This window comes from Scomber scombrus, chromosome 1, assembly GCF_963691925.1.
Source record: "Scomber scombrus chromosome 1, fScoSco1.1, whole genome shotgun sequence".
NCBI classification, from domain to species: domain Eukaryota; kingdom Metazoa; phylum Chordata; class Actinopteri; order Scombriformes; family Scombridae; genus Scomber; species Scomber scombrus.
In genome coordinates this window covers 20,232,226-20,260,114 of record NC_084970.1, presented here as the reverse complement: position 1 = coordinate 20,260,114, position 27,889 = coordinate 20,232,226, and the positions used below count along the sequence as shown (strand labels likewise).

Below are 27,889 nucleotides of genomic sequence, written 5' to 3'. Positions count from 1 at the left end.
TTTGACCGACCACTGCGTTTTCCCATCCTCCAGAGTTACCAAACGGCCTCACATCCCATTGCTTCACTGGTTGGCAGCTCTTCTTGCCCTGAGCCAGGATGAATGATGTTCAGGAGGCCACCTCCCCTGCGACCAGCCTTAGCGGTCCGGCTACCTGTGTCTCCAAAGTAGAGCTGCGTGTGTCCTGCAAAGCTCTGCTGGATCGAGACACACTGAATAAGTCAGACCCCTGTGTTATCCTCATGATACAGACCAATGGACAGTGGACAGAGGTGAGCCCCCTTTCTTTTCTTCAGTCTGACAAGTGTAAAGTTGGACCCTTTGAGGCTCATATCTCCTCAATTACAAATTCTATAAGCAGCAGTATGTAGCTTTTAAAAATGTATCAACCATCTTTTATTAATCTCTCTATCTGAGTCATTAACCACATTTTTAAATATTATTTAATGATACAAGAATCATGCTTTGACTCATACATGGATAAGAGTTCTAATAATTTAAATTAAAGCATGCTAAGGTTATCCGAGCAACATGTTTTGTTAATGACATTGATTTATTGCACAGGAAGACACTGGGGAAAGCCCAGTAAGTTAGCTCTCCCTCCCTTGTCCAGTATCACAACCTCATATGGGATTTAAGTGGTGAGAGGTGAAGTGTGAAATATTATTCATGAGCATGAAATTTTAACCCTACTCCAGTTCTTCCAAAACCTGGGTTTCCATACAAGATCAACCAGGGAGACAAATCTGTTAATGGTTTGGTGAACTTGGCATCTGTTTTTCACTCTTACGGAAGAGATCATAGCTTAAAGAACAGCTGCCAGATTCAGAATTAAAAATAGCGAATGCTGTCTATCTTTGCAGAGGAGCAGTAAACATCGTCTGTCTCCCTGATTCAGTCATTTACAAACAGATTGTGTTGTCAGCTCTATAGGGCTCACATTGCGTTGTTCTGTATGTTCCACTAGTGGACAAACGCCCTGTTGGTAATATGCAGCATGATGAGTTGTGTTCCAGCTGAAAATGATTGCTTTCTTGGATTGGTCCCAGTCTGATTTGGAGCACAGGCAGCAGGTCTCTCATTTCGCTGTTAATTAAGTCATTTGGTTGGTGAGGGGAAGCCAAAACACAGGTCTCCATTAAGTAGAGGATGTGTTAAAACATGGTAGAGGAAATCTAATTATATAGATTTTTTTCCCTCGCAACCCTTCATCTAGCAGAATGCTCTCTTTTCAGGAAGAGAGGAGATAATAATTAACTGGAACTTTGGCAGATCCTTGCCACACGGGAGCAATTTGTTGAAGATACTGTAATGTTTGGGCTGTGTGAATGCGGAACCTCGAGATACTATTTTGAGGCGCTGATGATGATGAAAAGAAAAAAAACAAAGAATGCTTGGCTGACGGTGTTTTGCACACAGTTATGGATTTTTTCTTGGTTGTAATTTGATAGGAGGTTGTTAGATGAGATGACTGACCTGGGTTCAGTGTGCATGAATACATAAGTGGCTATTCTTAGCTTCATTAACTGGAGCAAATTCTATCTATCTATCTATCTATCTATCTATCTATCTATCTATCTATCTATCTATCTATCTATCTATCTATCTATCTATCTATCTATCTATCCATCCATCCATCCATCCATCCATCCATCCATCCATCCATCCATCCATCCATCCATCCATCCATCCATCCATCCATGAGTCTTGACAGCCATGACAGTGTACACAACTTGTCCAATCCTCCGCTGTCATATCCCTCAGTACTGGGAGGCACCGTCACTGTTCAAATTGTTAACTTACGTCAACAACTGAGTAAGTAGCTGAGCCCACTCATATCACCGCCGCCCTCTTTCTCTCTTCTGAGCTCATACCACTGGCCCTGCTGCCTTGCGAGAGCTGTTTGTTGAACAACATTCCTTTTATTTTTACCTTATTTCTCCACCTGCTCACTTTCGAGAACAGATGTTCAAGCCGGGTGGAGATCATTTAGCAGACTTCTTTTTTCCCCTGTAAACTGGCTTGTACATGTTCCCACTCAATAATAAATTAACTCAAAACCTGATCTCTATGTTGATATGTAACATAGGCTGCAGGGGTTTGTTATGGACAAGCTACACAGATGATGCAGAACTGATTAGAGAAAGCCTCCATTTCCCATATCAGGGATCTCTCTATAGCTCTGTCACTGCACCAACAACAAACAGGCTTCACAGATGTCGGCACAACCTATCCTCCGTAGCTCTGATTAGCTTTCATCAACAAACAGTCTCACCAAACTCATTCCAAATCCGTCTATCCAGATGGCACAAAAAGAGGAGGGGAAGGCAAGAAAAGACAATAGTGGAGAATTGGGAATGAATGAAGGCACAGCAAGCCAAGTCCTGGTTGGTAGATCTTTGCTTTCTTTTTTCATTTTGCCAGAAATGGAAACAATAGAGAACTCTCAGCTGCATTTGTTACTAAATGGTAAATGGACTGCATTTAAGTGGTGCTTTTCTAGTCCTCCGACCACTCAAAGTGCTTTACAGTACATCCCACGTTTACCCATTCACACGCTGATGGCAGAGGCTGCCATGCAAGGTGCCAACCTGCTCATCAGAAGTCCTAGCGCTCATTAACACACACAGCATTCATGAGTAATTTGGGGTTCAGTGTCTCCGGGGATTGAACCGCAGATTTTCCGATTAGTGGATGACCTCCTGAGCCACAGCTGCCACCTACTACTACACCTACCTACTAATGCTAATTACAACAACATTACTCCCCCAGAACAGATATTTAACTCTGCTTATTTTCAACCCAGATGTCAGTTAAGGAAATAAAGATGTGACAAATGGAAAATAATTTTCCAGCAACAAATACAATATGTTTTATCATATATTAGCCAACAAACTGCATTGATGTTAGTTGATAAAAAAACAAGAAAAGCAACCACAGAAATACAGTAATTAACATGTATCCAGTAAAAAAAAAACATTGCTCCCAAAAGAAAAACCTGGAGGAAAAAAGAAAAGAAAAAAGAATGCAGATGCTTACACACATAGCATACTTGTCCCCTTAAAGTGAAGGGTCACTGGAAATCAATATAATTTTTTGTCGGGGTCATCACTATATCCTGTAATGAAAAATTAAAAGAATGGTCTCTTTCAGGATGATAATGTCTCTATCCACAGGGAACACAGGGTCACTGAATGGTTTGTGACCAAGTTTGAGTGTGAAAACGATATCAATCAAGTTTAATTGGTTTCACTGTCAGTAGATCTCAGCTCAGTTAAACGCATATGGGAGACTGTGGACCAGCACATTACTGCTATCATAAAAAAAAAACATCAAATGAGGGAATATATCTTGGAGGAATGGTCATCACTCCAGTAGATATCCAGAGACTTTGTGAATGTGTCTCAAGGAGTCGTGAAGCTGGTCTGACAGCTGACTGGTAGTGTAGGTTCATGTGACACTTTTGCGACATTTTCTTGATCATAATCTATTTCAAATACTCTGATCTGTCTTCCTATCTGAACATGACTCATCTCTACCGAGACGAGAAGTGAAGGACGAGGGAGAGATATCACCAACTTTTAAAGTCATCATGACACAAAGTCTAGACCTGCTCCGCTGTGACAGTTACTGGCACAAGCTTGAGATTTTTAAGTATCTATTCTATGTTGTCCTGTTTTGGTAGATTGGAGTTTAAACTGGAAATATGCATTAAAAATTAATGATCATATGCATCATTTCATTTCATTTTGAGAGGCAGGATTTTTTTAGTTATTCTTTAATGATGTAAACCTCTGTGAACTTAAATATCATGCTCAATGATGATCTGTCCTTGTGACAAATTGGACAGCAGAGAAACATTCATGGAGCTGCGTGTGTGAAAGCTAAATCCTACGTCATGAGCAGATGGGGCCTCGCAGAGCTCAGCTTTTCCTTGTCAGGCAGTTAAAGACAGGCATGGATGTTTTCTGTATGCTGATATTAAATGTCAGAGCCCTTCAATCTTCTTCTTATATCATCCTCAAGGAACACAATAATATTTGCTCTACTGTGTGTACACTGGTGCTCCTCAAAATCAGTAGAGATGAAATATGTTGTGAGTTTCAAGTCCTATTTCTGACATCTTACTGTAAGGATATAGTTTACAATCTATGAAAGTGCAATTCCTTTGTCAAAGGAAGGCTTCGTTTCCCCACTGTCTACCATCTTTTTAACAGCAGATATCGTGAATTAAAATAAAAAATACAATATCAGATGAAAGTGAGTGAAGGTTCAAAACTGAACTCAGTGTGTTTTTTCTTAGCTGGACAGGACAGAGGTGATCAAGAGCAACTTGCACCCAGTCTTTGCCAAGGTTTTTTCTTTGGACTACTACTTTGAGGAGGTTCAGAAGCTGCGATTTGAAGTCTACGACATCCATGGCACTCACAGCATTGGGACCCGTGATGATGACTTCCTGGGTGGTGTGGAGTGCACTCTTGGTCAGGTAGGCTACTGTTTATCTCACCTCTTTGGTGATATGTTAATAGCTGTGTTTTCCATGTGCCTTAAATCAGTGATTTGTCTGCCATAAAAGCTGAAACATCAACCTTTGTGATAGTAAATATACGTGATGCTTTCCTTGTTTGCTATATAGAGTGGCAGACTGAGGGATGGACACCTATCAGAGATGTTTAGGACTCACATTCATTCACTGCTCTTTACTGCTGAGGTGCGCCAGGACTGTACTGTGTTTATCTTGCTCTTTGCAGATTGTGGCCCAAAAGAAAATGGTGAAGCCGTTGTTGCTGAAGTATGGAAAATATGCCGGCAAATCCACCATCACGGTAGGTTCTTGACATTGTGCATATGCTCTGACCTTACCGCTCTGGTGAATGAAATTGTGTGGATTTTGGGACAGTAGATTCTGTAACAGACAGTCAGAGCAGAGCAAAATAACTTTAATGCATTTCAAATTGATGGTTAGTAGCAGTAAAATCTGTGTATTCTCCATCTCTTTTTCCACAGTATCACAACTGTGCACTGTCAGCAACAGTTTAATATACCGGCATCATAACGCACTTTCTCTCACTTTTCACCCCAGGATGATTTGACTGACCTAAGTGAATGTGTGCAACATTATCTATTATTTGTGAAGCGACACAACATATATAGTAGATTCATGTTCCTGTTTTTGGTAGTTTTGGGGTTTTTTGTGTTTATACATGATGTGCGAGCACTTGGTGTATGCTAGTGTTTCTGCTCTGCACTCAAATGCACATAACATCTCAAGAAAATCCACAACAAATGAAACATGCTCAAGAAATCACTTGTGTCAGATGTGGAAAAAAAGCTGATGGCTCATTAACCACCAGTTTACAGCTGGATGGTAAAATGTTCCACTCTGGTCTAAAGAGGAACTGCTTCGCCTTATTTGTACTTGAATACTACTTGAATATACAGCAGACTAGATGGAGATTTTTGTTTTCTGTTTAACCATAAATATATAGTAAAAAAACAAAAACTGTGTAGCAGTAGTAACATCATTATTATATTGAATTGCCTCAACCTGTACAGATGGTATTAGTGAACGTATAAACTACTATTTGAACTCTGATTCCTTTTACATGAGACCCCAGTGAGGGAGGAAAAAGTTAACGACAAACTCATCAATTTTAAATCATTGCCATTACATCTCTTGCCAACAATTGGACTGTTAATAAAAAGCCAACAGCAAAGACCTTTTAAACACCTTGAATACAATAAATGTGAGAATTCAAGTGGATTATTTGACCATTTCATATATATATATCTCTCTCCATATATATATATATATACACACACACACACACACACACACACACACACACACACACACACACACACACACACACACACACACACACACACACACACACATACACATACATACACACACCTTCTGCCCACAGCTCCTATATAGATTTTTTGCTGTTCTTGGTGCCTGTCAGGACAAGCTGTCTGATCAAATGTACACGTTTTCTACTTTGTCAATCATCACTGTCAAGCTTTGTTAAGCTTTGGCCATGTCCGCACTACAGCTATACTGCTGGCAGTTTGATATAAAGTTTCTGTTAGTTTCTATACCAAGTCTCAAGCGGAGGAATGGAGAGACAGCAAACTGTTCTGTGAGTGGGCCAGACAGCCTAAAGGGAACAGCAGAGCAGCAGAGGGTGGCCATCCTCAAGCTTTTTTCTTTTGAACTAACACACAAGTGAATGCAAACAAGCAAAAAAAAAAAGGCATTGCAGCCTTTCTGAGAGACAGCTGTTACCACACTTTGGTGATGGACTCTGTGTGATTGGTAACTTCTGTATCTATTTAAAGTTAAATTCATGAGCTGAGACATCGATCCTTGACAGCTGGGCTCTCTAAGTTACAGCTAATGGTGCTCTCAACTCTTTAGTTACGGTATACATGTCACATAATCCTGCATTTAATAAAACTCAGATTACTTTTTACAATAGAAAGGTAAAATGGCGTATAAGTACTGACCTGAAAATGGATTGTGAAAATACGTTTTGGTTTTAAGACTAAAAAAGCCTGTTAGATTTCAGTCTTAAATTAGAAGCGTTAGCATGTCTGTGGTAAGGAATTTAATATATCCAGGCTCACTGTGTTATTTTTAGGAGTGTGAGAGATTATAATGCGTGACTGTGGTCATTTGTGACAGTATTTAGATAGCTGTGCTTTACTTGCACATATACAGTAGTGTAGCTTTGTTTAAAAAGCTGGCAGATAACGTACACCCGAGGTTTTTATCTGCATCCCTAAAATCATCCATCAAAACCTTATATCTCCTGTGCCATGTTTCAGTCTCAGACACATTAGTGTTTATGAGTGTGTTTTGAAAGGAAGTAATGAAATGTAGATCATGTGGTCATGTCAATGGTTCTTCTTGCCAAGAATAATGAAGAGTGTAAGTAAAAAAAAATTCTGACAAATCTTATTTCCCTTCAGGTGCATGCAGAGGAAATTTCTGGCAACAACGGATATGTGGAGCTCTCCTTCTGTGCCAAGAAGCTTGATGATAAGGTAAGAGGAGCACACGTGTTTGATGGAAACATGGTTCATGTATTATTAGATATGGTTTAGTAGCACTAGACAGTGACAGTGGGAGTAATATGAAAGCACCCATAATGGCCTGGCCTTGCAGTTAATAAACATGTAAAAGATTTTCTTTCAATTTCAACAACAAAGAATGATAAAGATAAAATGTCGTGGTACAGCAGGTGAAAAAAATGAATAAATCAATAGAAAAAAATCATTTGAAATCACAACAGGGTAGTGACAGTTTTATCACATGTGCAGTAAAGGTACAATAATAATCTGTAAATAAAATACTCTCACATGTAAATAACATGACAGCACATAATGCCACATGTGAAAAGGGTGTTGTTACTTGTTGAATTTATGTCGCTTCACTTCCTGGCTGAACATCACTGACCTTCACTGATCGTGCTCTTACACTGTCAAACTTTGCTCAAGGCATATTTCAATCAAAAAGACAGCAGGAGCTTACATGCAATTACAACTCTGATGATCTGAAGTCGCTTCGTGTTCTCAGGAGCAAGCCTCTGTTTTCCAGCCTCCTGGGTTCACAGCAATATTGGAGGAAAAAGTCAAATTTCCTACAGCGGTAACATTTATTTTTGACATTACAGTTTGTAATTTACAGCCTCCCTGGGAGTGAAATTGAACTCCTGCAAGTCATATATGCTTTCTATATCGAGTGCTACTAGAACCGCTGTGTTGACGCTTTTCTCACATGCACTGCTTTGACAGTCACAGAAACACACACACTCTCGCTCCCTCTCGTGCGTGCACTACCGGATCAATCACACACACGCTGTCACTCTCTAGTGCGTGCGGCCTTGCTCGCTCACTCCAGATTCTGGGATATTGTATCTAATTTGTGGGGCGTCAGGGAACCACTATCAATAGTGTAGAACTTCCGGGAGAGTTGGGATGTCTGTAATTGCTAACCCTCTGTTTGCTGAACACAAACAGAAAAGTTGCAGGTCTTAAAATCAAAACAATGACACCAAAACGCTCCACAGAGGTGAGGGCAACTGCAGATTTGGTTCATGTGATACATTGCTAATAAAAAGTATTGATAAATGCAGTTTTAACTGGTTAATTTATGAACATTAGTAAAAGGTAAATGATGAATGGCATCAAGTCACACATTAACTTATTGGTATTTGATATTAGAATTACTATAACAAAGCAATCAGCTGTGTTTTTCACACATACACATGTACTTAACAACACAAATCAACTGCGACAGACTACTTGGGTGCAACAGTTCATCTGGCATTGTCACCAGATGATGACTGAAACAGCAAAATGTTCCTAATTAGGTGTGTGTCAGATTTATCACCTCAATCTGCTGTAAATATTGATCGATCAGTGTAGAGATGCTGGTGAACAGAGGGGTTCATGATGAGGTATCATAGTTAAACAATGATAACTGCAAATGATTCACATTACTGATATTGTTAGCTGGAAATTCAATTTTGACATGTGAATCGGATCAGTCCATGCTGCTCATGCTGCTGATGCTGCTGGGTGGCCGTTGCCATGACAACAAAGAGAGGATGTTACAGCTCTTTTTGCTCTTGTCCCTCTGGAGATGTATCTGGCTAATGTGGCGGGAAATGCAGCATTAACTGTCTTATTCGGAACACAAAAACCCCCTCACCAGCCTGCCTCCCCGACCACAGTCACACATAAATTCACACACACACACACACACACACACACACACACACACACACACGCACACACACACGCACACACACACACACACACACACACACGCACACACACACGCACGCACACACACACACACACACACACACACACACACACACACACACACACACACACACACACACACACACACTAATCATTTGTTTTCCTCCCTTGAAGAATCAATTGACCTAAATAATCAGTGTTGTGCTGCTCTCAGACGCCAGCACCGTCCACTGGGTTACGCAGAAGACATAAATTGGTGCAATTTAGAAACCTGCTTTAGACTATAAATTATGGTTCGTCATTTTTTGTAGTGGTGCCCCCAAGGACTAAAATGTGGGCCTTCCAAAACACTCTGTCCATCATGTTACACCATCCAGGCAAAAGCCGACACTACAATATCATGCCACTAAATACTTTAAAATATCAGTATTTTTGGAAGAAAAACTAATTTCATGAGGTCATGTATCACACTGTGGAATCAGTTAGAGTGTGGAGGAAAAAGCGACCAGTCGATCAGGTGGCTGCAGCATAATGGAGACAAAACAGAAAACTCTGCAACAGCAACACACTTCACAATACTTTGGTAAACTGGACTTTGTTTTCTGACAGAATATTATTACGGACTTTGCCAACACAGAATAAAGAACAGAACAACAGCGACTGTGTTAAGTTCCTTGCACACTAATACAATGTGCAATCAATCCAGACTCGATGAGGAAAAACATTTTGTAAATGAAAATAAACCTCAGTAAACAGATATAATGCTGCTTACTAACTTTGTCTCTGAAACTTTATCTCTGTACTCGTCACCTATATTCTGTAAACACACCATCAGTCGATGGTTGGACTGGACGCAATGAATTCTGGTTGCTGATCCCCCCTTAAGAGCATTATGGGGAACATACAGTCCTTATCTCTGTTTCCTCTAGTCATAGGGCACCAATTTAACAAAAAAAAAAATTGCACATTCCTACCACATAGGTGACCTAGTTTGAGGGACTCGAAACCGCATGTTTTCATATTAGTCAGGTATTTACTAACAGTGATTATGATCACAGCAGTCGTTTAGTACATGATGTTAATAACAACCTATTTCTGACAGTAATAGATGGGTTTTGCCTCTGGGAAATAATGCAGCGCAAAAGGAAGTTTAAATACCCTGTTGCCAGCTTCAAATGCTGGTTGAAGGAACAAATACAGGCATCTCAAAATTGCAGGGAGGGAGAAAATAGCAGTCCAATAAGGCTATTAGATCAAGAAAATGGTCAGTTATTGAGTGTACAAATTGTAATATCCAGGTAATAGCATGAGTTTCAAACTTGTAGAATATTCTCAAATTTTCCTCAGACAAAAATGTTATAAGCAATTTCTCCGAAAGGAATGAGCGACCATGCTGTGCTTTAAATTTGACTCCTGCTTCTTCCTGACCTTTAATCACAGAGACAATTACCTCTGCCTTAGCAATCAGCATTGATACATTTATCTCAACAGTTATTTGTTTGAAATTCAGTTTCCTCCCATATGAACTGTCTGAACAACATGAAGATATATACTACAATAATCCAAGCAGAATGTTTACTACACTACACTACTACTACACTTATCTATAATTTTGCCTGTGTGAAATTTGTCTTCCCTAAGATTAGTATTTTACATCCTTTATCAATTAAAAGTGCAGTGATGAACAAAGACAGCAAATATTATGAGGAAATTCTCCCTTAAGCTACTAGAAGAACGCAAAATTATGTTTTCTGGTCTTTCCAGGGAACTAGCTGTTTTGTCTTCATGTACTCATCTAACATTAAGAGCCTGTGGGTCAATCATTTTGGATATTTTGTTTTCTCTGTTTCTGCAGGATCTCTTCAGCAAGTCAGACCCATTTTTGGAAATATACCGAATGAATGACGATGAAACCGAACAGCTTGTGCACAGAACTGAGGTAAATTCATCACTTTCTATTTCTCTGTTTAATCCAACAGCTATTTGCACACTTCGCTTCATGTGTAATGTCTTTGTTCTCAAACAGGTGATAAAAAACAACCTGAACCCTGTGTGGGAGCCTTTTAAAGTGTCTCTCATATCACTGTGCAGCTGTGATGAGGACCGGAAGCTCAAGGTAAGGGATCTTTAGGATGTCAGTAAAAAACATATTGAGCAGTGACCCAGAATCTGTACAACCAGCTTGACACAGCTGGAAACAGAAAACAATGAAAATGATGTATACATGGAGGTAAAAGGGAACAGAATAAAAAAAAGCTTACAGAAAATTTGAGCAATGAACATATCAATATTGTATGATTTTTATATGTAGGGCAATCCTTACTGAGACAAGGTAACAAACCGGGTTGTCTGTGTGTGCCACAGTGCTTAGTGTGGGATTATGACTCCAGGGGGAAGCATGACTTCATCGGCGAGTTCTACGCTACTTTCAGGGAAATGCAGAAAATTTCCAGTGGAAATAAGGTCAGTGAAAGAACGACAGGCGGATCAGAGAAAGAAAGATATATTGCCAATGTTCAAATGCCATGAGTTGTTCCTGTTCTTTCTCTTCATCTTTCTTTGTTTAAGGTGACATGGGATTGTGTGAATCCCAAGTACAAACAGAAGAAGAGAAACTATAAAAATTCAGGAGTTGTCATTCTAAATGATCTTAAGGTAGGAATCTGCTGCAAAAATCTGTTTTTCGAACATAGTTTTCAGTGTTATTATAATTATTATTATGCAATGATTTTGACTATCACTGCATGTGTGCTGCACATGTAAACATTCTTGGTAGTTTTTTTCCTACTGTACATGTAAATGAGAACATGTAATGATCATTTACTCACAAGATATTTTTAGTGCTGACCAGATATATCACAACATCTTTCTAGGCTACCATTTACAGTTAGCAGGTTTGTTGAGTTAAGCGACCAGATGCGTCCATAGTTTTAAGAAATATCCTTTTCTTTTCTTGCAGCTCCACAGAGTGTACTCCTTCTTAGATTACATCATGGGAGGATGCCAGATTCACTTTACGGTAAATTGAGCTGTTTGTGTTTAGTGACGCTTCACTGTCTTGAGCTTTTGAGCACAGTCGCCCCAGTTGTATGAATTCCCCAATAAAGACACATTATTTGCCTATTAAAGATAATGTGCTTTGTTTAAGAACCTTTTGCTACAAGAATAGCAGGCTTTGGTATGATAACAGTATTTATCTTTGTGGGTCTATTGGTGCACTACATGCAGAGAATTTCTAATTGTGAAACAATACACAATATTCAAATATCTTTTTATACTTGGAACTCTATCTGCTATAATGTGCGCTTCTAGTTTTCTTGTTGTAGGCACCTTCATGGAATAATTTCAAACCTTCTTCAACTCCTGCCCTTTGGACTGCCCTCTGTGGTGTTACTTCTTACTCTCTGGCTGGATTACTGAAGCAATGAATATTAATCATGATGCAGTTCCTCAATGTTGAAAGAGCTAGGCACTTGTATCTTCAGTATATGGGAGCTTTAGCTGCTTTGGTATATGTGGGTGTAAAAAGTGCAAGTTCCTACTTCTGATCACATAATTTATACTGCTATTAGGCATATTTCAGGCTTGCTCACACAGAACGACTTGTGATTTCACAAATAGACAAAAAAGTTAAGTAGAAGAAGAAAGACTTAATTCTGTCATATTGTTTTTATTAATCATTGTTAATGTTGCACACTCATTTTTCTTTACTAGGTTGCCATTGACTTCACAGCCTCTAATGGAGACCCCAGGAACAGCTGCTCGTTGCACTACATCAACCCTTACCAGCCCAACGAGTACCTGAAGGCTCTGATAGCAGTGGGGGAGATCTGTCAAGACTATGATAGGTTGGTCAGTCTTTTGTTTTTCAGTAAAAGCTCCTTGATTCCTACAGGACTTGTCGGTGTCTCGTGGTGTGAAACAGAGCTGCACAGTACGCCTTGCATGCCATTTTGGTTGGATACTGCATACTAAAAAGACCCATTTGAACCACTGCAAAAGGACTGTAGTGGAAATTGTGGAGTACAGACTGGCAGAGAGAATCCTACATGTTATTATATTTCTGCTCACCAGTTGGTTACAGAGCTGATTGGACTGAACTGCAGACCGCCAGCATCTCCACTGCCCATTTGTTTCTTCAAATGAATTGCATTTTTGAATTCTCTGTGAAAGTTGAGTTACAGGCTTCACATTTTCAAAAGGGCTCAACATTATTTACATCACAAATACAGTCTTGTTTATTGTCCACATCATGGTCACATCAATTTTAATCCTGTTTATAGTAACTTATGAGAAAATGTCTGTAGTTGGGAAAATTAGAGCAAGCAAATTTGGCCTCTGCTGGCATTACTTATGCATGAGGATAATCTGGGGCTGAAGATGGTGCTTGTCAAGGACATTGACATAATATTCTGGACGCTCTCCTTATAATACCAAGTCGTGTGGTTCCTTTTGAGCTAGCCAAAGTATCTGTCAATTTCTATGTCTCAGAAAACTCATACAGTTTCAATTGATATCAGCCATAGGCATATCAATCCTATGTCAGTTGAATCAAAATCAGAATGGACATAATATAATTGAGTCAATATGTAAAGTACGTATCTATTAGACATAATACTCATCAAAATTGCATTCATCAATGTGTATACATCCACATTTCCTTGTAATTTCCTCCTTTTCATCTGTTTTCTACATGCAATGATGGGGACTTTGTTCTAATCAAATAACTTGTGATGTCATGTGACTTCAGTTTAGTATTACAACATCATTAAAGCTGCTCTAATCAATATTTTTTATTTTAACAGTGGATCCAATTACTATGTGTAACATGAAGTGATTTTTCAAACAAATCCACTTTTTAATTACATTACGTTCTTTTTAACTATGGCAGCAGCTGTCTCAGCACTTAAAGTCCAAGACAAATTTCCCTTCGGGGACAATAAAGTATCTATCTATCTATCTATCTATCTATCTATCTATCTATCTATCTATCTATCTATCTATCTATCTATCTATCTATCTATCTATCTATCTATCTATCTATCTATCTATCTATCTATCTATCTATCTATCTATCTATCTATCTATCTATCTATCTATCTATCTATCTATCTTTTTCCCAGGTGGACAGAAACACAACTCTAGATTAACTATAACAACTTACAAGGTATAATATCAGGTACAATATGAGCAGTGCGCTTGTTGCACTGTTCTGAAGGGGCCCTTGCAATTGATTAATGTAGATGAACAAATCCTTCCTCCGCACCCGCTCTCAAATTGCACTTAAATTTCAAGCACTGTTTTATCTGCCAAAGAGATGTTTTGGTCACATGTGTCAGTTTATCACAAAAACCGTTAACAGATTTCAGGGAAGTTTGTTGGAAAATAAGTTTTTGGGCCAATGTTTTGTTTTTGTGAGTTGTTTTGGTGCGGATTTGGATGGAGGCACAGTTGTCAAATTATGTCTTAACATTGAAAAATTGAGCTTCTTTTTAAAAAACATTTTATGCTATGCATTTGTCAGAAAGATAAAACATAATTGTCCTCTACAGTTGATTGTGTAAGGGTAGAGGGTGTTGCATGCTGTAAAGATTGTTAATGATTTGTGATAACCCTCTTGCTGGAAGTTGTTACAGTAACAAACACATAGACACACATTTTGCATAATCTTGCTGAACAGCATTAGCAGTATGTGGTGCTGTTTGTACGGACAGTGCTAACTGTTTTGCATGCACTTCACAGTCTCTTTGTGCTCAGTGGCTGTTGCATGTGCCTTGTCCTGTGGATAACTCAATGATACAGTATCCTCTCAGCATCTTTTGCAGCGACTGGTCCTCCTCCTTAGCTTGCATGGGCTCATTACTCTGAACTACAGACGAACCCATGCAGAGATGGGGCCTAACTCCAGGATAGCAGGCACTTCAAAAAGAAGTGGGAGGCATTATGCCTGGGGAAATAACAGCGTGGTGTAGAATCAGATGTAAAGACAGAGAAAATACACCATGCAGCCGTTCTGAGGAACCAATTAAAGGCACTAAAGCTATTTGAACGGTTACATTTTTTTCTAATTATTTACATGACAGTACCAGTCAAAAGTTTGGACACTGCTTACCATTCACTTGAATGAGAAAATGTGTAAATCCTGGCTGATATAAGTTATTATGTTTTAGCTTCTATAAAACCTTTTTTATATTTCCTGTTGAATAACTGGAGACTAATATTCAACAAGGTATAAATATGTGAAAAGAAATGAATTGTTGTTGGCAGGGTTGCAGGTAGTTTTTGATTAATGGGAAATTATTTTTAATATCTGTTTCAGAAAAGGACCTTCTTATCTCTCGAAACTAAGCCAGATGAGGCAGAACACTCCTCATTTATGCAGATCCTCCTATTCAATATTAGGGGAGCACTGTCTGGCTAATTATAACATCCGAGAGATAGCAGTGGAGACACTGAAAACTTGTTTAAAAATGAGCAGCTGATTCATATAGCTTTATCATTTTCGTGCTTACAATGAAACACAAGAGCATCATACATGGAAACATGCCTCTGGGCGAATGGTGACTGTAAGTGTAGGCAGCCCTTCCCTCTCAAGTTGGAATTGTTTTTGAGGTGTAAAACGTGGGCAAGCAAACCTTTTAGCCTTTAGTGAATATAGGTGATGTGGGTTTAGAGTCCTTGCAGAGGAGTGCATTATGGAGTTGGAGTGACTAGCTTTTGTCTGTGTGGGCAGAGGCTCATTTACCTTGTTGAGAGGGCTATTATACCGGGCACATCTCCCTGTGGCTCCTTAAAAGTGTGCTGACAAGGTGAGAAAAACAAGGACCACCATGTACCTTACAGCAAAATCCATATGATGGTCATAAATTGGAAACTGTCTTCTCGTCCGAGCTGAAGGTGCCATGTCATATCGCTTCACTGTTGAAGTTAGAAGATCTCTTGAGTGAATTTTACATAGAAATTCAATCCCTAAATTGCAAGAGCATATTTATAAGTGTGTAGCAAAGTGCGGGATGAGTATAGAGGTCCAGATAATGAGCGCTGTATGTTTGCCTCGTTAACAATAACAAGAAAACAATGCATCTTAGAATATAATTGGCCCTGCGAGAATAAATGCATTAAAATGTTTTCTCTAAATGGGCGAAGTTGGTAAAAGTGCGCCAATGTAATACCAAAAAAAAAAAAACCCACACAATTTGAGTGAGTTTCCTTCTATTATGTTGTATCTATATACAGTGTGCCTCCACGTCAGTGCTCACAAAAGTGGGAGTGAGGCCTGTGTTCAGTTTGTTTGTTTGATGAAAATGGATAGAAAAATAATTTGTTAAAAACATGTAAATGTTGAAGGTGAGTTTTGGAGCAAAGCTTTTTGCTGTTGTGTCACTTGCAGAGCCTGTTGGACGGTAAAATCTATTTGTTTGGAACATTGTTAATGGAGTACACTCACATCTGGATACAGTACAGCACATTAGCCAGTGCATGTGGAGAGGTTACATCACAGAAAATGTTGGACTAATTCACGTTTTTATCTTCTCTTTCTCCCTTCGAACAGAGGGTGATAATAGTAACCACATACACTCTCCAAATAGCCCATGTATCACATTTTCTCACCAAGCTCCAGTCCCACAAAGCCTGCATGTTGTTGTTTGCAGCCAGTAAATAATTTTCTGAAAAATAATGGGAAAAGACAAACATTAAATCTTTTTCTCCTCTATGCCACTGGAGGGAGAACAAAAAATAACGGAGCCTGTCTGTGTTAGTTAATACCTTTACTACTAATCATAAGAATAAAACAGCTAAAACCTTCTGTAGCTGCAGTCATAGTTGCTTCTGTCAACAGTTCACAGGGTTTAGAGAGTAGAAAAAGCATCACTCTGACAGACTTGATATAAGTTCACACCCATCCAAGTTAATTAAACACTTCTGATAGCTCTTAAAAGCTGCCTCAAAGCTATAGCTCTATAAGTGGACAAACAACTCTCAAATCAACACTTGTCAACACACTGTATAAATCAACACTTATTAGCACTGTGAATTTTGCTGTGTACTGATTGATGCACCCACACCCTGTCCAGAGCATCATTTCAGATGTTTGTGCCCCAAACTAAGATCCAGTCGAGGTAGAGATGTAATTTGCGATTGCACTGGGGTGGAGAATTAGTGGATTTTTCGTCAGGCATGAAGGCATGTAATACAGTAAATGCTCTGATAAGGGTGGCAGCCATTGGTGAAAGCTGTCTGTAGGCAAACAATCACTGATGTGACGGAAAACCCACTTTGACAGCTATGCTGCTTATCCTAATGCCACTAGTGTAATACAGTAAACACAGTGTGTTCTGTTTAATGTGTATTTAGTGTACAATATCTCACTATAAATATGAACTATATTGCATGAAAGAGGTACTGCAGGAATTTTGCATTACACAAACACAAAATTTGGGCCAGACGTGATTGTCATAATCAGGCAACATTTTTAAACATGGTAAATGAAGTGCTTTACATACATACAAAAGTATGGATGAAATGAGTGAAAATAAGTAAAATAGAATTAGCTGACAGATATTCTAAATAGATTTTCATTTTATTACACAAATGGCTGACAGCAGTTAACATTTCTGAACATTTTCTGCATCTTGTTGTTTGGGAGACAAATGTTATGATCCTCTTCACCTAAAGAAGGACACTAATGCATTTGGTATTTTCCTCTGACAGGCATAATATTAACATCATACCATCTTACTTTTGGTTGCTGTTTGTAGATATTTCATCACTTGATTACATTGACAAGTGCTGACCATTCTTCATCTTGCCACCCTAGCCTCTGACTAGGAGCACATTATCCAGCAGAGCAGAGCCTCTTACATTAATGTCAGCCTGTCTAAATGGTACAATGAAAAATGGAGAAGATAAAGACTATGAGACAGTCTTTGAACAGGTGCAAACACTCGCTGCAGGGACCGTGGGACATATTTCAAATTGTAATTCAGGCTTTAACATTTATGAAATTCAAACAAGCAGCAGATTTGCCCCGGGTAATGTGAACAGATGGATAAACCATCAATATTTTTTAGATCACTGTCAAAAGCTATTCCTGATTAAATGACAGTAGCTGTTATATATGACCAATTCATTTGCTTACCTTTTCAGTGACAAAAGATTTTCAGCTTTGGGGTTTGGTGCCAGAATCCCTCCGAATTATGAGGTGAGTCTGATCTCAGTTTTTATATCTGCATATCTTTATGTCACACGATCAACATTATGCATACTGTATATTCATGTAGTCATATTGGATCCTGGTTATATTTCCAATACCCCAGGGCTTTACGTCGAGCAAGCTGATTTACATGACCTATTTTATGACATAATCTGTTATTCTGTCAAAAAACAGATAACAGATCAATAATCATTTAAAACTAATCATTGAGTTTATATTTATTCATAAGCCCCTTGTCTTAAAATATCAACTTGTCTAGAGAAAATAACATGTTATAGTAAAATAAGAATTGATCAGTCTGAGCGCATTTGTTTAAGCAAATTGAATTTTAAGAATCAAAAGCCATCAGTGATTCTGATAGGAACCTCAGGGAAAAATCTGACATGTGAAAAGTGAGTACGCACACCATCTATCAGTCCAGAACGGCCTGTGTTTAGCGTATGGATGTAATATGTGCTATATGTGCTGCCGTGAAAGTGATAATTATCACTTCAATCATGCTAGGGCTTGTGGCTCAGTTAATATAAACTATTCATTTCTAAACTTACCATGACAGTGATGGCTTTGCTTACGTCAAAATGTATTTTGTTGCTTGCTGTTGCCACATTGTTGGTGGTGGTGCAGCTGAATGCTAAAAGCTGAAAATCTCCACAGAGAATAAGGCTGTAACATAAAAAAATGTGGGGGAAGTGAAGGGGTGTGAATACTTTCCGGATGCACTGTAAGTCGTTAGACTAATCATCGACTGAATCTACAAACACATAGGTTAATCCTGTGTGCAAGGGGTCTTTCTCAGTATGTGTATTTTTGCACTCTTGTATCGTTAATTATGTTTTATGCATACTGAATATGATTACAAAACAATATAAATAAAGCTCCCAGACAATCATTTGCTAGCCAAGCGTGCATCAGATAGGGAATTAATAGGAAGTCCCACATTTTACCATACTGTACGACAATGCCTTAATTTCCTTCGGGATTAATAAAGTATTTATCCATCAATCTATCTATCTATCTATCTATCTATCTATCTATCTATCTATCTATCTATCTATCTATCTATCTATCTATGAATATGCCCCTTTGTTTTAGTTAATGAAAGTCCCTGAAAACTAGCATTTCTCTATAACCCTAAATATACTATCAAAGCTAAATTTTTTTTTGGTTTATTAGGAGTTTAAAAGCCAAAAACTCAGGCAATCTGTTCCGTCAGGGCTGTGTGGGTGTGGTTCGATTGTAATTGTAATTGACATAATATAAGCAATATAAGCAAACACAGCACATAGCTGTCCTCTGATTTGGAATCACATGTTACCACATCCAGATTGGTGCTAAAAAGCATGTGATATCACTTATTCCCTAATGAGACCCACCCACTTTAAACCAGTGAGAAAAGCAAACAAACAAACAAAAACACAAACACAGAAATCTTTTGAAAGCTTTGCAAGAACATTTTGTGGTAGTATAGTTAGAAGAAGATTGAGACTAAAGGTTTTAAAACCTTACAGTTCAGGAGTTCTGTTTTTGCACTTGCACCCAAAAACACGAGGTATTTTCCTATTTATGTCCTTGGACAAAAAACCAATGGATATGGCATTGTAATATTAAATGATTGACTTGACATAGCAGGAAAAGCAACTAATAATAATGTTAACGGTGCTTAACGATGGTCCATTCCCCCCTAAGTGTCCATGTAAGCCTTGACAGTGAGCCAGCATGCACAATAGCAGGGAACTGGAACTGGAACAAGTGGAAGAAAGCCATTATTAATGTTATTAGTCACACCTGTGCAATTCCTGCTATGTCACAAGGTCTCCTGTGAAACAGGCCTGTAAAATGAGATATAAAACAAGATCTGTTCTCTTGCTGTGTCCCAATGCAAAAAATGAATGGTGATCTGTATGAATCAGTACTCCAGGGCTCCTCATATCTATCCATACACTGACTGAATTCAGGGGTTTAATCATATTAAGAAAAAACTTTTTAAAAAGTAGCCAGCTGGAGAGGAATCAGTTGTCACTGATCTGGCTGTCAGTTGGTGCTTGTGGAAAAAAACAGTTTCTTGTGAGAGGAGGCATCAAGAAGGGAATTTCATTTTTGCCAGTTAAACAGCTTATAGATAAACAAAGTCAATCTGACATTTGGATTGTGAGATTAGATCAAAAAGAAGAGGAGGGGTTTCAATCTCTTTTCAGAAACCAGATATTAACCATATAGTATACGTTATGTGCTTATTACTGCGTATAGTTCACTCAATGGACAATTCAGCATGTTAAGACTAAAAAAAGCCTTGCATTAAACATCAGGGGGCTTCACTGGTGGGTGTGTTGTTTAATGTAGCAATGAGGCAATGCCATAGAATCCAGGAAGTCCAGTTGGAGTAATAGATTTAAAACATTGCACAACAAATATAATACTCACAAACAGATCCAATGTTATCAGCAGATATTCTATGTTTTGTTGGGACAATCACAAAAAAAACCGTAGAAACACTCCAGGAAATTGCAGTTGCTGAATGATGTCAATTTGTTTGGCGCAAAAGTTGTTTTGCTAAATGTGGTCAATGTAAATCCATCTAAAACCAAACATTTTGCCAAAAAGCAAAACATTTATTAAAAAAAAAAAAAGTTTATGTCTTTATTACAGTGGACAGTGGAGAGATTACAGGGAATCAAGGCAGAGAAATGGGCAGCAACATGTGACAAAGGTCCACAGCTGGATTAGATGTTGCAGTGATGTGACATTTGTCTTAACCAGTAGGCTACTGGTGCACGCCAGGCAACATTTCAGTGAAAACATAGTACTACACATGTGCAGTCACTAGCCAATAGTACTGTTGTAGATGTAATCAGAAATTATTCCTTGGAATATACACTCCAATAATTTGCTAGAACATTAATGCACCCAAAAAAACAGAGTCCAAGTTTCATTTTGGGTCACTTTTGTCTCCCTTTTGTTCTTTAAATGTTTTAACTCAATTTCTTCCAAACATTGAAGCCACCCCCCCACCCCCCACAAAAAAGGCAGAGTACTGTGCCCCCTTGTTAAAGAAAGATTAGCTTTGTAAATTAACAGTGTCTCACAATTTTCTCTTTATGCATCCACAGGTGTCACATGACTATGCCATTAATTTCAATCCAGAGGATGATGAATGTGAAGGTAAGGCTGTGTGAAAATGAGCTTGAGCTCTTAGTATTGTAAATAAATATACATTAATATGGCGAGTGAAGGTGGTCTAGCATCCAAGCCTCTTAGTATCAATGTACCAGTTTTGCACAGCGGTACATCTCTATGCTGATGATACTAAAATTAACATCCATAATCTAAAACTGCTGCTTAAAAATGTCAGTGATGTTAAAGATATTTGTTTTATGTGTTATTGAGTTTTAAATCTGAATAATTCTCAGTGTGTACAAATACTGATCCAATTACTGTAAAAATGTACTTACGAATTTCAAGTAAAATGAATACAAGACAGATCATATTCATTCATATTCAACAGTAAAGATAAGAACCAACTTTTCTGTACCGATTTCTGTTCAGTGTGCATCTTTCTTTTGGTTTGTACCTAATCAAAAATCAGTTACAATAATGTTTTAATTTTAATCAGTTATTAGTTGCTTAAATACACACGGATAAGCTGAAATTCAAAACAAAGCTTGTTTCACAGGATTCATCTTCTTTAACTTGTGACAGTAGAAAACATATTCAAGCCACTTATAATTCTTTGCTATTGAATTATAGATGAATTTGCAGTGGCTGATTCATCTGACTTTATCTTCTAGTTTACAGTTGCTTGTTTACTGACAAGTGTAGCTAATTTGATTGATGCTTCCTTTATTTTGACCATGTCATCCGTGCTCCTTCTGATCAGGGATCCAAGGAGTGGTTGAGGCATACCAGAACTGCCTTCCTAAGATCCAGCTGTATGGCCCAACCAATGTTTCTCCCATCATTAACAGGCTAGCCAAGCAGGCAGCAGGTGACGGCAACATTAAAGATGCCTCTGTGAGTATCTTTTTATACTCTATGAGTAATGGATGTAATACAGGCTTTGTTGTCGTGTCTCCCACTGAGTTCCCCCAGTGAACAGCCTCTGGTTCACCTCACTGTTTATAGTAATGATGCCCTACAGCTTGAAAGAAGAAGGACCCCATTAAAGAGGACATTTTTGTTCTTTAATTACGCAATGAAGTAATACAATGGTGTATTTTTTTTGACATAGTTCCATATCATTTACCTCTTTTTTGTGCCAGAAATAAACTCACCAACTGTAGTTAAAATGTGATTTAACAAAAGTGTATAATGGAGTAACTGTGCTCCTTATCTTAACTCAGTTTCCTTTTGGTAGTAAAAACATGTATTCTATCTATTGTTCATCTTAAACTGCCCCCTGGCTGCATGGACATTGTGTTCTGAACTATTACACTCCTGAAATTTGCACGGACGTTCATCTAATTATTCACTCAATGTCAGTTCTTCTTTTGATCAGTAAATGAGCTTCAGTAAACAGGGACACATTTTAGAAATGCACACAGGATAGGACATTCAGTAACACATAAACAGCTTCAGGGTACCAACAAACAACTCATGGGACCCATCAATAATGATTACAGTCTTTCAGCATGTTAATATTCTTGTACTGTACTGCTCACATTATATAGTTCATGGACTATTGAAATTAATTTCACACATACACGCATGCAAACACACATAAGATGTCTGTCTTCGCAGTGGTTTGTAATGCAGTTTCTCTGTCTCTGTCTTGTGTCTACTCAGTGTTAAATTATCACTATTATTAACAGCTTCAGACCACTGAACACACTGAGTCTCCTTGCTTGTAACCACACACTGTTGTTTAATGTGGTTAACGTTAACACTGATAAATACACACTGGAACCACTTTATCTTCATCCAGCGATACCACATTCTGCTCATCCTGACGGATGGTGTTGTGACAGACATGGCGGACACACGTGAAGCCATTGTGCGAGCCTCCTACCAGCCTCTGTCCATTATCATTGTTGGCGTGGGCAATGCAGACTTCACAGACATGCAGATTCTGGATGGAGATGATGGAGTCCTACGCTCACCGAAGGGCGAGCCTGTCCTCAGGGACATTGTGCAGTTCGTGCCCTTCAGAGACTTCAAAACGGTCAGTTTTTCTTTCTTGACATGACTGTCAATCTTCACTTGTTAGATTTCAATTTTCTCAACTCTGTACTTCTCCTGACTGCTGTACCAGTGATGCTAATGTATATTAAACCCTTTTATATGACGCCCCCCTCCTCTAAAGAGCAAACAGACAGCTTTTGCTAGCTATGCCAGTGCTGCAGATTGGCATTATGGACTGGAGCAGATCCAGGAATTTCTTCAAACAAGAATGTATTCTTAATGTTGTTGCATGCAGTCAGTAATATTTCAGCTGCAAAATGATTCTGTCTGTTTAGGAATTTATGCCTCATGTTCTAAACATTTACCAAAATTCATGTATATTCATGTATTTACCATAGGCCTATACAGATGGGTGACACATCTGGAAACACATAACAAATGTAGATTACAGATACAAGTATTCCTATCATTTTCAATACAGATCTGGAAAAACCCTAAAAGCTTCATATAAAAATATTCTGTGTCTTAGATTAAAATGTTATTTCATAATTCTGAGAACCACAGTTGTTTCCTGTCTGTGTTGCAGGCTTCACCAGCAGCCTTGGCCAAATGTGTCCTGGCGGAGGTGCCCAAGCAAGTAGTGGAGTACTTCAGCCATAAGGCCATCTCCCCCATGTCTCCAGCGAGGGATGTAAACACACCCATCCTCAGCCCAGTCGCCACCACCCCAACAGAATAACCAAACAAACCTGTCATGGGGACCAAGCTTTGACCACAGTACCAGTCCAGCAAACTGAGAGGGAGAGAGGACGCATGCCTCACCATTTTGAATAAGAACTGAAGAGAAAACCCTCTAAATGTGTTATTACTAATTTATTTAATTTTTCAGTCCTATCAAAGTGTTTACACAAGGACAGTGCGACAGAAACTGTTCCTTATATTTCTCTGCTCAGTGTGGATTCAGCACTTCTGCCTGGCTGTGCAAATTGACCGTCCAGCTGTTTCAGCATCATAAGTCCTGGAGGATTATGTTTTTTCCCCAATTTTTATGCATGCATACCAATCCCTCAGTGCAAATCCAATAATCGAATGGAGGCTTATTATTTCCTCTGCCACTGAAATTCGGCCCCTGTATTACTGTTTCTGTTATATACTATCTTCAGATAAAATTTTAATGTACAGTATATCACAATCAAAATTAGACTGCTCAAACCTAATCTAAACCCTATCCCTGCTGATAATATTTAATCTGACTATTATATTAATCACAGATGCTGCATTTATAAATATAGGTATATTATTACATTGACCTGCCATCATATACCTGAGTCTGTCTGGCTGCAGAACAGGCTTTATTTTAGGTTACAGACAATATTTCCAGAGATACACATCACAATTTCAAATCAGCCTACCACATGTCACCATAGTAATAAAGTAGTGGTAATTCATAAATGCTACACTTTTCTAGTAAAATATTTAATTAACTATTATGATTTTTGCTAGTCAATAAAAGCTCTGTTCCAAAGTGTACCAGCCATTCTCAACAAACCAAAAAATGTCCTGTTTGCAACTGCAAGAACTATGAACAAGCAAAGGCAAGTGTGTGAATGTGTGTGGTCGGCAGTGAGCCGGTACATTTTGCCGAGTTAGTGTACTCTCTAAAATAATTAGCTAAATAACAATAATTGGCTAATTGCACTGTAATTACGCCCTCTCAAAAAACAGGAGCAATGGAAAAATCTTTGTTTAATTCTGGTGTGTTATTACTTTAGATCTGTGCATCACATACATCTGTGAAACTGCCAGTGACCTATTAATTTCAACAACGTGGGATACTGGGTGCAGCTGGACCTTTTTGTATGATGTTTTGTTCAGTTCAACACACAGCTAACAAGTCTCAGTGAAGCAGAATATACAGTAAGGTCATCAGCTTGCAGGTTGACGATGTTTTTGGATTGTTGTGCCATAACAAAAGGTTGCAAAGGACTGCCCTTTAGCTGTGATCAAAGCTCAAATTACATTTTTCTCCAAGAGAAGAAGAATGGTCACATTCTGTTTTTTATCTTTTGTCAAGTGGCTGCAATATAAGATGTGAAAATCCTGCTTCATGTCAGGTGAATCCTTTACTCTCTGAATTGTCCATTATTGTTTTAATTCCTAAACCAGCCGTTATGCAGGTGGTAGCATTCCTTAGATTTCTGCAGTATATTTCATGATTTGTTGCTTTCTGCTGCTTCTTAATTCCCCATGTACTATAATTCAACAAGATGTTCCACAGATTAGATTTAATGAGACCATAAAGCCAATCACAGCGAGTGCTGCGACACAAACAAATGTTTCTAAGCCAGATCTGGAATGTGTTATATAAAATATATAAACATTTATGAAATAATTTTAAAAATGTATGCATTTTGTCATATTTACTCAGTGACATTTGAAAAGTTATGTCTTACCACAAGACTAGTGTTGAAATAAATCGATTTGCTTAATGTGAATCTCCAAGAACAAACTGTTTAGTGAAAATATTCCAGTCATATCTAAGTGAATCTTGCTTGAAACATCACTTTATTTACTGGATCAGATGGCTGCATTTGCTTTTTCAGCTTTTTGTTTGAGCTATACAATGTACATCTTATTCAAAGGGATATAACCCTCACTTTCACTCTGCTTGCCAGAGCTGTCATTTTGTCTTGGTTGTGTTCAGAGTGTAGCCTGTAAAAAGTCAGAAAACGCATACAACATCTAAAGAACAATGTTAATGCTACATAGGTTCAGGCACAACCTCTTACCAGTATTCACTCTTTGATGCAAAAAAACAAACAAACCATATATGCATTATTAAGCAAGGAAACAATTTCTAAACACATACGATTTCACTTCAAGAGTACTATAGATTATAAAAGATAAATTAATCCCAAACAAAGTCTGTCTCCTTCATTGTGATGGATCTTTTTCTTGAAGTTGGTTTTTGATTGCATTTGCAAACTGACATGTTTTACTTTGATCAAGAATTACAATTTGTATTTAATTTTTAGACCTAAAGAAAGCTTAATATTCTCTCTGAATTGAACATTTTATGAATAAAGCGCCAAAACTCCTTCTGATATCAGTAGTGGCTGACAGCACACTGTACAGTATAAACTCTAATCATGTGTGGTCTGGCTGCATAGTTCATTATTTGGCATCTGTTCTAGTAATGGCTCAGTACATTGTATATTTGCTTAGTGCTTTTGTATTTATCTAGGTGTATTCGTGTTCAGACTGGTGACTAATTCTCTTGGCCAGAAACCAAGCTGCCACTGTCATTAAATACATTGCGTTTACAGCTACTCTAACAAAAACACGTACACCTCCAAGCTACAAATATTAATCTGACTTTGATTTGTCCTCTAGAGCTTCACCAGCCCTCCTCACATACAGACTATTGACTCATGATTGCACCTAAACACAGCCAGCACTGCTGCTGGCTGCTCTCTGAACTCCTTTGAAGATCACAACTATTGAGGATTCTTCTGTCACTGTGCATCACAGGATGAGGTGTATTGATTCAGATTTGGAGCCAGTTTCTCGAATGTAGATGATCCCGGAGGGACTTTGGTCTCATAACTGAAATTTGGCTCCATGTGACTGGTTTACAATAAAGGCTAAAATAAAATAAAGGCAAACAAGTTTGAGAATGGATGCAAAAATTTGAAAATACTCTGCTGGAATAAACAGCATTCGAAATGTCTTTTCTGTATGTTGTATAATTATCTTGGCATGTGAATATATTCCTTTATTTCCATACATTCCAGATTCTTCACATGTAAAAACTATAGTTGTCATTTTACAGATTACCTGTTCTGAAAAGAGTAACAGCAAAAGGTTGTCATTTTCAGATGCTAAACTATGCTATGATGCTAAGAAAAGTAAATAACCTTTAATAGCTTTTATCCATGAAACCAGCTTTATGCTTTCCCATACATCTTTAGTGGATTCTTACTAAATAAGGCAGAAACAGCAGATATCAACCAATATTTCTGTTGTTTGAGGGTAAACCAGCTTACATATTAATATCTGAAAGGCATCAGCACTTCTCCTGTGATTCGTGCCTTACATGGCAATTCACACCTTGTATCCTATTACCTTTATCACCTTATTACTACTTTGCCTCAGGTTATGAGCTGGGCCGGCTCAAATGGTTCGATTTCCCAGTCTCACATTTTTATGAGATGTGGTTTTACAAGTGATTGATGAGAATATACAAAATGTTACTCCTTTATTCAAATAGTAATTTTTTTAAAGATTTGTTTTTATTATTATTTTAGTGATACAGATATGCCAAAATAAGTGTTTTCATGGTTCAAACACCAGTAGAGACATGGAAATGTTTCATGCTCTTCTGGGCATTGCCTGAACTGCAAAATGTATTAGATGTCTTATGGTTATGTGTGTTAAACAGGCATGCAAAGGTCTCTAATGCCTCAGAGTTATCCCAAACAAACTCTCATAACCTTTTGAATTATTTAAAATTATTTAACTATTATAGTGTTCATTAAGTTACAAATTAGGGTGAATTATATTTGTTCTCAGCTATCATTAATAGAAAAATAATTGACAGATCATTGCAATCAATCATGTATAGAAAGTGTTAAAAGAATATCATTGTTTATGTACAAGAGCTGAATCCAAGTATGTGGTGCCATGTGGTGTTGTCTAAGCTCCGAAGAGTTTGAAAGAACTACCTTCATGTTTTAATAGGAACCCATTATTTGTGCCATAGTGGTGCAAACAATGGTGAGC

The 27,889-nt window shown here is 38.1% G+C and overlaps 1 protein-coding gene across 1 annotated transcript; it reads left to right on the top strand.

Annotated features, from left to right (window-relative positions):
* Positions 1-98: 98 nt before the first annotated feature.
* cpne7 (copine VII) lies at positions 99-23,846 on the top strand. Its single transcript, XM_062415459.1, has 15 exons — positions 99-272; positions 4,304-4,486; positions 4,752-4,826; positions 6,979-7,053; positions 10,634-10,717; positions 10,805-10,894; positions 11,143-11,241; positions 11,347-11,433; positions 11,738-11,797; positions 12,493-12,626; positions 17,926-17,980; positions 21,100-21,151; positions 21,867-22,000; positions 22,911-23,147; positions 23,694-23,846. The coding sequence occupies exons 1-15, from the start codon at positions 99-101 to the stop codon at positions 23,844-23,846; spliced, it is 1,692 nt and encodes a 563-aa protein (XP_062271443.1).
* The last annotated feature ends 4,043 nt before the right edge of the window (positions 23,847-27,889 follow it).

Bases quoted from the DNA above. Each gene is read 5' to 3' on its own strand.
- cpne7 (XM_062415459.1), top strand. From the start codon at position 99: ATGAATGATGTTCAGGAGGCCACCTCCCCTGCGACCAGCCTTAGCGGT. The intron at 12,627-17,925 runs GTTGGTCAGTCT...TTACCTTTTCAG, and splicing joins ATCTGTCAAGACTATGATAG to TGACAAAAGATTTTCAGCTT. The intron at 23,148-23,693 runs GTCAGTTTTTCT...TCTGTGTTGCAG, and splicing joins CCTTCAGAGACTTCAAAACG to GCTTCACCAGCAGCCTTGGC.